At 34.0% G+C, this 13184-nt stretch overlaps 2 protein-coding genes across 8 annotated transcripts in view; one reads left to right on the top strand and one right to left on the bottom strand.

Annotated features, from left to right (window-relative positions):
• Positions 1–5312, top strand: part of ORC4 (origin recognition complex subunit 4) — a 71158-nt gene extending 65846 nt beyond the window's left edge. For 6 of the 7 annotated variants that reach the window (XM_016151153.2, XM_016151147.2, XM_016151152.2 and 3 more), the window contains 4 exons: positions 1276–1384; positions 2031–2126; positions 2209–2276; positions 4747–5312. In XM_016151153.2, the coding sequence (XP_016006639.1) occupies positions 1276–1384; positions 2031–2126; positions 2209–2276; positions 4747–4935 (462 nt within the window). In that variant the 3' untranslated portion in view covers positions 4936–5312. The remainder of the gene's footprint in view (positions 1–1275; positions 1385–2030; positions 2127–2208; positions 2277–4746) is intronic. The other variant, XM_016151149.2, reaches the window with a different exon arrangement.
• A 2523-nt stretch (positions 5313–7835) lies between these two features.
• The window catches only part of ACVR2A (activin A receptor type 2A), a 79851-nt gene continuing 74502 nt past the window's right edge, over positions 7836–13184 (bottom strand). The window contains exons 10-11 of the mRNA XM_016151145.2: positions 12530–12660; positions 7836–11568 (exon numbers count right to left, since the gene is read on the bottom strand). Coding sequence (XP_016006631.1) covers positions 11374–11568; positions 12530–12660 — 326 coding nt within the window. The 3' untranslated portion in view covers positions 7836–11373. The remainder of the gene's footprint in view (positions 11569–12529; positions 12661–13184) is intronic.

Here is a 13184-nt window from a genome sequence, read left to right on the forward strand (position 1 = left end):
ATAATTGCAAAAAGAAATGAGTTGTCTATCAATAAAAGAGAATAATTAAAATGTGAGTATATACAAAGGAATGCAACAGGAAAAAATGAATAAACTAGAATTGACACCTTGACATGGATAAATTCTCTTAATAAATGTTCAGTAAAGAGAGTTGCAGCAGTACAATACGGTACTTATATAAAACTTGAAAATTTGTATTGTCTGAGAATACATATATATGTAGTAGAAGTATAAAGACATGATTTTTTTTTCTTTTAGTATGAGAAAGAGTAGAGAGTCCAACCATGGAAAAGACAGGGGCTTCAGCTGTCTAAGACATTTCGTAAACTAAGGAAGTGCTTGTGGATCTTCATTATTTTTTTCTCTTGCCTTTTTGTATGTCAAAAATATTTTATTATAAAAGAAAAAAGAAAAGGGAAGAGAAAGGGAAGAAGCTGCTGGGTACCCTGTTCTCTCCCAGTTGGGGAATGAAGTACAAGGATCACCAAACTCTCCTGATCAGCTAAGGATCCTGGGCCCTGGTTAAAATTGGGGAGAGATTTGCTAGTATAAAAAATGTCCCAAATATTCTGTGGTACATACTTACACTAAGAAATTATTCATTATTTACCTGGAATTCAAATTTAACCAGATATCATTCATTTTTTACCTTCTAAATCTGCTAACCCTATTTAAATTATTAAATTTAAATATTATGAAACTCACAAATAAAGATATCTCTAAATCCAGGATTTGAGTCAGTTGTTGAGAAGACAACAAGCTACATAAAAAATGGACTCTTTTCAGAATTGTTTCTGGGTGTAATTTTGGATTTTACCTTTTTCCTTTTTATACAGTAGAACATAGGTGATGGAAGTTAACACTAACCTGGACTGGTTGATCGGGTAGTAAGAAAGTTCCTATAGGTCACAGATCTCCTTTTTTGGTTTGGTTTGGTCTGGGGCTTTAAATAGTGTTCTTGTTTTTGGTCATCTTGCCCTACTTACTCCTTGTTTAGAAATCTTTTCTGTCCAGGAATTGTAAATAAACAAGATATGCAAGTGGGAAGGGGTAAAGAGAACAGTAAAACTTTTTTTTTATGATTTACATTTATAGAGTTATGTGGCATATGAATTGAAATACTAAATTTTAATAGAGCTAAATGTGAAAAAATATTTTTCCCAAGCATTACTCTTCACTCTCATAAGCATAGACTCTCCAAATTATTAAGTTTTGTTCAGTAATTCTCCAAATTGCCCAAGTAAATATGTAATTGTCTTATCCTCATTTCTCTAGATGCTTGCTTTAAATCGCGTAACAACGTCACACCCATTTATGACTGCAGCAGATCTGATGGAGGCAAACCAGCTATGTAGCATGGACTCTAAAGCAAATATTGTACATGGTAAGAAACCTACTTGATTAATAGTTTTTTTACAAATTTGAGTTTATTTAATGGAATGCTTTTCAAAATTATAATTAATAATGAGTGTAGTGCTTTTTATATAGGCAACTTTTTATCCATACAGCCTTTAACTCAGCCCTTTAAAAGATATTGTCAGTCCCATTCATAATCAAAGAAAATTGATACTCTGCCTCCCTTGCCATATTGGAAATCCTGCTAAGACTGTATTGCAGGTGTTCCTGTTATACCAAGTGGTCCCGAAAAGCGTTGGTTTTTAGTCATTTTGGATTCACTGTCCCTGTTAAGAATCTAATGAAACATCTCTCTAGGAGAAAGATTTTAGATATAATTTACAGGGATTTAGAGAGTCTCTGAATAATCAAGCCTCTCATCCTTATAACATCTCTGTAAGATTAAAAGACCCTTATTTTACTGATATGAAAACTAAGCTCAGGGAGATTGAGTAACTTGCTGAAAATTATAAGGCTAATAGTAAATGAAATACATTTGAACCTGGGGGAGGTCTTAACCTCATCCCACACCTCAAATCCATGATCTTTCACTTATTATTCTATATAGAGGACAGTTATTTGAATCGTATGTATCTAAGTAAACTACAATTCAGTTTGTTTCCCTTTTACTGTAGGTTTATCGGTCTTGGAAATCTGTCTTATTATAGCAATGAAGCATTTAAATGACATTTACGAAGAGGAGCCCTTTAATTTTCAAATGGTCTATAATGGTGAGAGGAGACTAGTAGTTTCCTTCTGACTCCACCCACTGCTTATTTAAAGATACTAACTTTGTCATTGCTTTCTGTCCAGAGTTTCAGAAATTTGTTCAAAGGAAGGCCCATTCTGTTTATAATTTTGAGAAACCTGTTGTTATGAAGGTAAGCTTCACTGTTATTTCTCTGCAGACAAGTATATTTTTATATCTAATTTGATTGTCCACTTGACCCTCGAACAACACGTTTGAACTGTGCATGTTCACTTAACAGATTTTTTTCAATAAATACTATAAATGTATTTTCCTTATGATTTTAATAGTATTTTTTCCCTAGCTTACTATATTGTAAGAATACAGTATATAATACAAAATATGTGTCAATCAACTGTTTATGTTATTGGTAAGGCTTCCTTCAGTCAACAGTAAGCTGTTAGTAGTTAAGTTTTGGAGAAATCAGGTTATATAGAGATTTTTGACTGGGGTGAAGGTTTTTTGGCATCGCCTAACCCATGAGTTTTTCAAGGGTGCTGGATATTTCATAGTTGTACTTTTATTAATTTTGAAACATTAGGTACTTATAGTTTTTTTTTTTCCAAAACATAAATGTAAAAACAAAATGTTGAATAGTTTGTTTGTGGAGGTATATTGCCCTCTACTGTCTGTTCCTAGCACTTGCATCCTAAAAAGGAATTACCTATGAAATATACATGGATAGAAATATCCCTTTACAGCACAAGGTTTGGCTTTATAATCTCAGCAGTACAAAAGAGATAAAAATGCTGATATTATGCATTAAGAAACCAAAGGACAAAATCTCACTGGCTGATGAGGGCATACAGAGAAAGTTTTATTAGGAGTTGGTTGAGACATGCGTTCTAAAACTTGAAGTTCATTCTGGCATACCATTGTCCACTTGAAACACAATGTGAGCCACATAATGTAATTTTAGATTTTCTAGTAGCAACAAAAAAGTATAAAATAAAATGTGAAATTATCTTTAATATTAAATTTTATTTAACCTAATATGCCAAAAATATTTTAATCTATAATCAGTATAAAGATTATTAATGAAGTCTTTTCCCTTTTTCTGTGTGTTAAGATGTGTGTTTATATCTAAAGCACATCATAAAGCACATAATTCATAAAGCATATCAATATTCATTGGAAATACTTGTTCTTTAGATCCTTAAAATTTTTAGCTGACAGTAGATTTATATTCTGCAGTTGCTCCATACTTAAAATTTTCTGATTGACTCAAATATCAGTTTTTAAGTTAAACTTAATTAAAATTAAAATGAAAAGTGAGTCCCACATTTCAAATGCTCAGTAGCCCTGTGTGGCTCGTGGTTACCTTAGTGGACAGCACAACTCTAGAGGACTTTATAAGAAGAAACTTTTTTTTTTTTTATAAGCAGCGGACCCATATGTATTTATAGACCCTAGTAGTCAGAATTTTATTCCTTGTAGCAACCAAAATATGTGAGTATGGGGCATTGCCATTTGTTTAAAACAATAGGTAGGGTGTTTAGGACACCGGAGGTTCCTCCCCACCCCCTACTTCCTAATGTCCATATCTGTCTGATAGTTTGTGGGAGTTGTATGAATGGAAGGGGTTACCTGAGCATTTAAAATTCTGATGAATTTCTACATTTTAAAGTATTTTTGCTGCCTAGAAATATTTTAAATCTCAATTTTATTCAACCCCACAGCTTACAGCCTCTGATATTTTCTCATATGCAAAAATGATGTCTGAGGTATATCTCTTTCATCAGAAAAATTTTTATGACATATAAAGAATATATTCCAATAATATTGTTCACAATGACCCTGTAAGAATAGAAAGCCCAGGAATCTATTTCAATGTGTAAATACTGAATAGTTAGTATGTCATGACTTAATAATTTTTTTTCATACCCTAATAAAATACTTAAAAATAATAATCAAAGTTAGAAAAGACATAATACATGAATATTAGCAGTAAAGGGAAGCAGACAGTAAAGAGCCCTATTAAGATGGGGAAGATGGAAGAGACTTTTTAATAGGTTATGGCAGTCTCCCTCAGACTTATTAGGGAAACAGAAGCCTGTCCTCTCTCCTCCATGTCCATAACACTGCTGAGTCATTTCTTTATATGATCAGCTGAATAGGCTTGGTGTACTCCTTGTGGTCTTTCCTGCTTCCCTCTTTTTTTTTCAATTGTATTAAGCTTTTACACAGAAAAGTCCCACAAAGGTAGAAGCGAAACACAAGTGCAAATTTGAGTAACCTAAGTAATGAGTTAGAAGGTGTACTGGTCTTATCAGATCTTAGGTTTTCATTGCAAAGTGGAAACCCTTCATTAACTTAAGTACTGGGAGGAGATATGATAGAGAACAAGATTAGGTACAAAATCTTATGGTGCAGACTAGATTAAAATTTGCCCTGTTTACATTCAACAGTGCAGGGACAGATAACTGTATATTGACACTATTTTTTCACCTAGGATATTAAGTTGTTTTTGAAACCTATTCATTCCTATTGTTTGTTTCCTAGCATTCTTTTCCACAATTAACTAAAACCCTTAACTGTTCTCTGGATTAACATTGTTACTTTACTTTCCTTATTGAACCTAAAGTATTTCTTTCATCTTGCAGGCTTTTGAACACTTACAACAATTAGAATTAATAAGGCCCATGGAAAGAACTTCAGTAAATGCACAGAGAGAGTACCAGCTGATGAAACTACTTCTGGATAATACTCAAATTATGAATGCTTTGCAGAAGTACCCCAACTGTCCTACAGATGTTAGGCAGTGGGCAACATCCTCACTAAGCTGGTTATGAATATAACCAGTGGCTTCAGTTATGGAGTTTCAGGCAAACTACTATAAATAACTAAAAACTGTTGTGCTTTAACAAGATGTTATTGCATTTTCTTTTATTTATAAATACGTATTTTTGTATTTATGAGGGACTGTTACACATGTAGTATTCTTGACTGTGTTGTGTCTTTAAATCTTGAACAGTTATATGATTTATAATTCCAGTAATTTAGACTAGTAGTTCAAAAAAATGTGACTATTTTATAGGGATTAAACCATATGCTTATTTAAAATAGTTGTGAATTATTAGTGTTACATTTAAAGAGTTCATGTTAACCCAGCAGCCAGATGTTTCTACAAACCTTAAACAAAGCAGTAAAAAAACAATGATGAGAGAGGTGTAATGAGTAATCTTTTGATCTAGTGGAAAGTGATGCATTTTTTTTTTTCTGTACCCTTGGAAATTTTGGATTCTATTCCAGACCCAGGTCTTTCAGTTCAAGAGACTGACCGGTTGGCCAGAAGATGGTTCACATGGAAGGGGAAAAGCCAAAAGTTTGTACATTTTCTTTCAGACTTCTGAAAATGGTACTTACACCATCTCAAGAAGAACCCCTTTAAGCATTTTTTTTTTTAATGCAGAATTTTGGGCCTATTTTAGGCCAAAAGGATCAGAATTTATCTTTTTAACAGGTACTTTAAGAAATTCCTAGAAAAGCCTCCCACAAATAATGGGAAAAGTTTGGCAGTGTTAACTAATCTGTTATTTGTATCAAAAAGCAAATCCCTAAGAGAAATGTGGAAATGTTAGCCAAAGTATCACCTTATAAATTCAGGAATCCATAAACTAATATAGGTATATGTTTAAAGTGAAATTTTGTAAGCATTCATTAAGTGTTAGCAACTTCATTTATTCAAGATTTGAATGCCTGTTGTTTAGTGGAAGGTGGTTTACATAAGACAAAGTCCCTTTGTGCAGTTTATAATCTTTGTAACTGTCAAAGGCCACGATATTTGCATACCGTTATTTACAGATGAGAAAACTAACACAGTGGCAGTGTCCAGAATCACACAGGTAGAGAATGATTGACAGACCTGGTTCAACTCAGGTTTGATTGACACCAAGGCGCCTGCTATTAAGACTTGAAGTTCAGTATTGGGTTCCTAACCATGTATTTTGTAAAGTGTGCTCTAGGAAATGATTTATCTTGTTTTTAAGGCATATCAGATGTAGAATAGAAGTTTCTGTGCGCAAAAGTAGCTCTTCAGTAATTACAGCTTATTCTTTTGCATACATCGTCTTTCCATGCCCTCCGTGTCTTCAGATCAGTCATTTAATTTTCTGCAGTCTGTTAAATCTAAGACTTACACTCTGGTTCTGTGCGATTACTCTACAGATTTTTAGGGGATGTTTTGCCAAAATACTTAACATAGTAGCATCACTATTACTAGAACCAAGGATTTTACACATGACCTAAAACCATCCCTTCAAAAAAATTTCTAAAATATTTTAAGGCACTGACTATAAAAGCACCTAAAGACCTGACTTGAGGATTACAAATTTGTTTTCTGTTAAGATGCCAATATAAGTCTGAGGACCCTTATCTGCCTCCCTGGCTATGTAGGAGCTACAGAAAATCCATCAACATCCAGGTATACAGATTAAAAAAACTAGCAAGGTGGGTTTTCATAAAGCAAATTAGGAAAAAATAGGGTAGCAAAAGGCATACAAATGAGTATGTCTGCATTCCAGTGGCATTTTTTGAGGGGAGGAGGCATGCTGGTGTTCCCCTTTCCATACTCACTAATAAAAGCTAAAATGTCTTTACAAAATTTTTAAACTAATTTCATTTCTTAAATTGCTTAAACCATCAACAAAATGAAAACCAAATCTGAAAAGCCCTAGTAAAAAGTTTGAGAATAATGGAAACAAATATGACTTAAAGATATTTTCCTCATTTACTGGAGGAGGATTATAGCCTTTGAACAGCCATAGTCAAACACCTCTGACCTGCTTGGGTCATCAGACTGAAAAGATAAGTGTTAGAGGCTTCAGTGCAGTTTTTACCCATGTCCCTCCAGGAGCCCTATCAAAAACAAGATTTTATTACGAAATATAAAAAAAATCCTTTCCAATTCACATGCACATGTGAATAGCTCTGAGGAATTAAAACCTGTTGGTCCAAATGTACTAGATCATAATGCTGTATATGTTGAGCATGTACATTATTTACTTCCTGAAGAATCAGTGTTTTCCAGAACACACTGTGGAAAATGATTCCAGTCTTTCCATAGATTCCCATGGTTTGTATTTTTATTTGGTTTAGAAGGCAATGCAGGTTCTCTCAAACCACCATATTGTAAGTTAAGTGTTGTCCCTTTCTTCACCTTTACCCTAGAAAAATTAAGAATCCATTGGTATGAACTCTGACACCACATGTGACAATGTGAGGCTATTCCAGCCCTCCCCCACACCCACCCATTTTCTTTGAAAGCCACAGGATAAACAAAACCTTTGCAACATTAAAAATGTAAATAGAAGCTAGCTTTCTTGATTACTCTGATTACCCTAAGTGTGAGTACCAGAATTCTCCCATTCAGTTAGTAAAGAATTACAAAATTGGAAGTACCATTTATATCTTTGATGACCATTTCCTAAGCCACATTTTTCTATTTCCATGTGGAAAATCAAGGTAACTAATGCTCAGCTAGCTTCTCTAAAGCTGGCAGGACCAACATACCTACTTTAGTAGGAATATAATTGGCTTAAACAAAGGAGAGAAATGCCACAATTGACAAACCTCTCTTCTTTCACCATTATTCTTACAGATCTCAAGATGTAAGCCTTACTACAAATTATAAAGCTACTATTCACCTCTTTAAGAACATAGAGCTAAAGAAAAACTGCATATGCAAATCATACCATATTCATTTTTTTTATTTAACTTGGGGATGGAATGGGGATAGCATACATTTTATTTGTACAATATTTAACAATCACTTATCCAAGGTGGGGTTTTAGGGACTTTTTTTTTTTTTTTTTAGTTTTTTGTTAAATACTTGCAGAAAAAAATAGCAAGTACAATTTGACAGTAGTACAACAACCTGTGCCCAAAACACTGACAAATACAGAGTAAAGCTAAAATAATTGCTTTCCAATATTTTGAGAGGTAACAAATAGGATATGGGTTGAGACTGCATAAAAAATGTACTGCTGGTTGAATATCTGAGGTAAATGATGTTCAAGATGCTACTTGTATCATTTTGCCCATAAATCAGTAAATAATTTTATGCATATTATACCAAATGCTCCTAAAAAGTAATCTTTTTAAAAAGGTAAAAAAGAGAAACTGGAAAATACCTGTGGTGAAGCAATTTTTTTTTAAACAGTAGTCAGTTTATTCTACCAAACTATCATCTGGCCAGGGTTTTTTTCTCCCCACCACCTGCATTTTACTTAAATGTAGCTGTTATGTAGGGGTAAGGAAAGGGGGAAGAAGAGATTCCTTTTTCAATTTCATGATATATGATTTTATTTTAAATCCTAAACGTGGGGGGTTTTCCTGATTGTATTTTCAAAAAACATCACCATGAAAGAGAGTTCATGGTACCAACAATTGTGGGGCACAGTCTCTCTTCTAGAAGTCACAAGGTACCTGTAATAAACATTCAAACAAGAATCACACATCACATGCTAAAAACTTCCTAGGATCTAAAATACATACAAGAGCTGTGCAGGGCATAGACTTCGAATAAAGCCAAACACTGGTTAATCCATCAGTCCTATGGCAGTTGATCATAAAGCAATCCTTAGACGAAGATCTGGGCAAGGTAAAGAGTATAAGTTAGAGCAGCAGTTCTGATGGGTATCAGAAAGGCAAAATACAAGACGAAATCATAAGGAGCACCATACACGTGAGGAAAAAATTATTGGAGTCTCAGTTTACCCCAAAATGAAATCATTTTTCTCATTCTTTGATCTTTCTTTTTTCAGTATCCCTAGCTTAAACTTTTTGTTAACTTGCCCACTCTGCACTGACTGTAAACCAAACATGAAAATGCCCTGCAAAAGAAAGTTTTAACAAGACTATCAGGACAGGTAGTCACTGGAACATTCTTAACTGCTTATAAAAAGTGTTTTTCTATTAGTATAATTCTCAAAAGGATACAAGTTTTAAAATTCGTTAGCTAGAATTACATACAATACCCAGATTTCTAAAATTGTTTTCTAACATGAAGAGAAAAATTTGTCTTGTGAATAACTGGTTTTACAAAACTTATCTCTAGTGTTCACATAAGCCAAATGCAATATTCCTTGTTTTTGTTTTGTTTTGTTTTGTTTTAACTTTAAAAAACAGGATTAAATGTTTAGAACGGATAGAAATTAGTCTTCAGATTAACAATTTTTATGTATGAACATTCTCATTATTTTCCCTTCTTGATTAATTTCAAGGTTGAAACAAAACCAAATCAAGAAATTGAGAGGCCAAGTACTTTTTGAAATAGAGGTGAACTCAACATTGAAATGGGAATTCTTAGGAATATAGTGACAGCTTGAGCACATAATGTGACCAAGAGCACATACTGTATGGTGTGTGGCACACAGACGACAAAGCTATTACTCTTCTTTCCCTCCCTGCTTAGAGTCTGTTGACCTATGTATTACTTATAAATAATATAACTTATTATTCCCAGAGATTAAGTGCGTATTATATGTAAAATGTAGTGTACTATGTGGTTAAATAGCCGTTTGAAGATAACACATTCACAGTAAGCTCCTGATAGTGACATGTAAAAAATTATTTTATAAAATTAATGTATGGATTTTAAAATTATCTGACAAAAGTATATAGCATAATACTGGCTATTTGTTGGTCAGTAATCTAGAAATTCAGGAAATTAATGTTTTACTTTGGCCTGTATAAATTTGAGGAAGAATCCAATTATATTCTAATGTACTTTTGTTTTGAAAAGCACTTTGGTGCCTACCTAGCATCAATTCCATTTCTTATCAAGGATAAGGCATGAACTATCCTAAATTAGTATCAGTTGTTAAAGCAATTTGCGGGAGGAGGCTAGACTGTTACCTACATCAACATTGGTTACCTCTAAATGTCATTGCATATTTTAAGTTATAAGTTTAACTTGTTATCCCTGATTTGTTTTAAAGCAGTAACATCTGAAATCTGTGCTTAAAATTTACAGTCTCTATCCTAAGATAATCTTTACATACCACAGACATCAAATATTACTCTGACAAGATGGCACCAAGCAGAAATATGGTGATAAAGTTGTCTCAAAGCAGAGTGAGGAATTCTGGGTAATGACACTTCCTGAGGTGATTCTAAAACAGTGATAAAGAATGTCCCACACACTGTTTGGTGAAAAGAAATACACTACAATTTTACATATATAAATAGGAAAAAAATCTATTTTAAAAGAATAAAAATGAAGAGCTTTCCAGTGTTACAGCTCACTTAAAAAATTTTAAATCATGCTTTAAATTTTGAAATATTCCCCAAACACAGCACACCTAAAAAAAAAAATAAAATACCTGGTAAGTATGCAGTATTTTGGGAACTGGATATAAGATGAAGCTTTGAAACAGGGGAAGAAGGGGAAAATGACACCACTTTTCATTTCAAAGGAACAACACTTTTTTCCCTTAAATTACAAACTAGCACAAGAAAAGCTAAAACACTGCTTTACGAATGGCCATTTTACTGTTGGCACTAAGCATAGCTTATCTTTTTTCTTAAATAACACAGTGAATTTGTAATACCTTGTTATAAAACATGAATCGATTTATTATTCAAATTTTGTTAGTGTTTTCAATTCTATAATTTAGCAACCGTGGAACTGAGGTATACCTTGTTGAGGGAGGTTAAAGTAATGCTTGGAAGCCTCTTCACTGTACCCCACTTTGATGACTTTGTTTATGTACACAGAACAGCAGCACACTAAACATTCACAAGCTGTGTCATATTGGCATTACAATAGTCATTTATAGAAACACAACAGCAAATGCAATAAAAACAAGTTACCCTTTTTAAAATCTGAAATGAAAAGATTTTGATTTTAAAAAAAATAGCAGTAGTTCATTTAAGGAATTAGTGTCTTCTGACAGACATTAAGAAATCTGAAGTCAGTTTTCAAACACTTGATTAGCCAGGTCCAAAAGACCCTTGATTTGGAGAGGGCCACATTCTTCATGTATACTTTTTCAAAAGTTCCTTTACAGAGCTTGCAATGTTTCTCTCAGTCTCGTGTCCTTCACGTCTCTGCTATAGGCCATGCCATAAGTCTCCCAGAGCCACAGTTTTAAACGAGGGTCTTCTTTCCGACATGTCCTGGAGACATCCTATTCATTTCACACAGAAAATACACTGTAAGCAGTTTCATTAGCTTAGCAGCTCCAGTTCAGAGTCCTGTTTCTCAGTGTGTACACATGGTGCAACCATCATAGACTAGATTCTTTGGGAGGAAAGTCAACATTTGTCACCATTGTGACCACTGTTACAATGTCCTCTGTGGTAATGATATTTGTTAGTCTTTGCATCTGAGTAATTCTTTCACCTACACATCCAGCTGATAACCTGGCTTCTGCATCGTGATCCCAACATTCTTCTATCGTTTCACAGAGCATTGCCATTCCCTACAAAGGAGAAACATATTCAAACACCACAGCAACTTTTTGTTTTCTATTAGGAAATAGAATAAAATGTCCACAAAAATTGGGACTTTTGTAGGTTAAAGCAAGTTTCAAGATAAGCCAAGTATGATATTAGTCAATGTACATATCTGGGTAACTGCTGTATGCAGGAACATTAAGAAAAGCACTGAGAAAAATCCAGGGGTTTTTGTTTGTTTGTTTGTTTGTTTTTAAGCACTGAAGTCTTACAGCAGGTGATTAATCTTTTTAATTCCAAAATTCCCTATCCATTGTTCAGGAACCAAGTCATCTCAGTACTATACCCTGAAATGGATTCAAAACCAATGCTGAAGGAGGTTTACCAATTTTTTTTTCTTAGTTAACATTAGCATTTTTATCTTGCAGTTAAATAGAAAGGTTAGAAAGCTATCCTTGAGGATTATCTAGATGGTTTTATCCATGTTTCTAGTTATACCTAGACCAAAATACTAGGACAGTACTTTTGCATTCTTCATCAACCTAGTCTCTAGTTCTAGAGCATCCTTAAGAACTTGAAAATCTTCCAACCTCAAATCAAAAGGCTAAAATAAACTCTGGAGAGGAAAAAACGGTGTTTTGCTTTTTAAAATGGCATCGCATGGGAAGGGTGGTGATGGGCAAGGTTACCCAACTATAACATGCTCAGAGCCAGGCACTCTTTTTCCCGGGGAAGCTTTCCAAATAGGAGACATCCGTACAGGGCTGTGGTGATAAGAGTCCCTCCCCACCCCCCTGGAGGTTCTATGACTTCATCAACTCCTTCATGAGCATACAACCATAGCCCTAATTCTGTTGTATCCAGAACTCTAGTACAGAATATCCTATATGAGGATCACCTCCCCCAGAAAATCCTCCCAGAGATAAATCAGTCCTCTGAAAAGCATTTTATTGGAATTTTAAGTGAAAAGCTAACTGTATAACTTACAGCATGTTTCTGCCAATAATCTCTTAAAACAGGCCTCTTTTTTTTATGCACAACAACTTCTTGCATGTCTTCAAGAGATGGATGCTGGCCAATTTCCTCTTCAAATGGCAACATGTACTCATCTACAGGTCCTGAAATGTAAAAAAAATATATATATATTTATATATATTAATTCAACTCTTTCTGACTTCCAAAGTGGAACAAACTTTCTAAAACACTCTGGGTATCTATCACCTTTTTCCAATTGTTATATGCTATACTGATGGACTTATACCACACTGTGACCCAAACTCTAATTTAGGGGAAATATAAGTCTGTGATTTGGCATGTAACCCTACTAAGAATTGTGTAAGGAGCTTTCTTATCTACTATATGAGGAATGGCTATCTCCATTTGTATATAGGGCAAGGTCAACCATCAACACTGGCAAATATAGTGTCCCTTTAAGGTCTCGACTCTTGCAATTCAGACTGTAAATGGTACTTCCATCTCTGAAGACTTTGGGTTCAATCTGTTATAACCATCTTTATCCTAGGAAACACTCAAACCCTCACCACTCTCCACATGAGAAATTATTTGCCTCAGAGTTCTACCTCTTTTCTGCCCTCACTAGAATTAACAAAAATATTTAGGTTTCTTTTTTTAAATCACAAAC

This window comes from Rousettus aegyptiacus, unplaced genomic scaffold (assembly GCF_014176215.1).
Source record: "Rousettus aegyptiacus isolate mRouAeg1 unplaced genomic scaffold, mRouAeg1.p scaffold_m13_p_2, whole genome shotgun sequence".
In the NCBI taxonomy this organism is placed as follows: domain Eukaryota; kingdom Metazoa; phylum Chordata; class Mammalia; order Chiroptera; family Pteropodidae; genus Rousettus; species Rousettus aegyptiacus.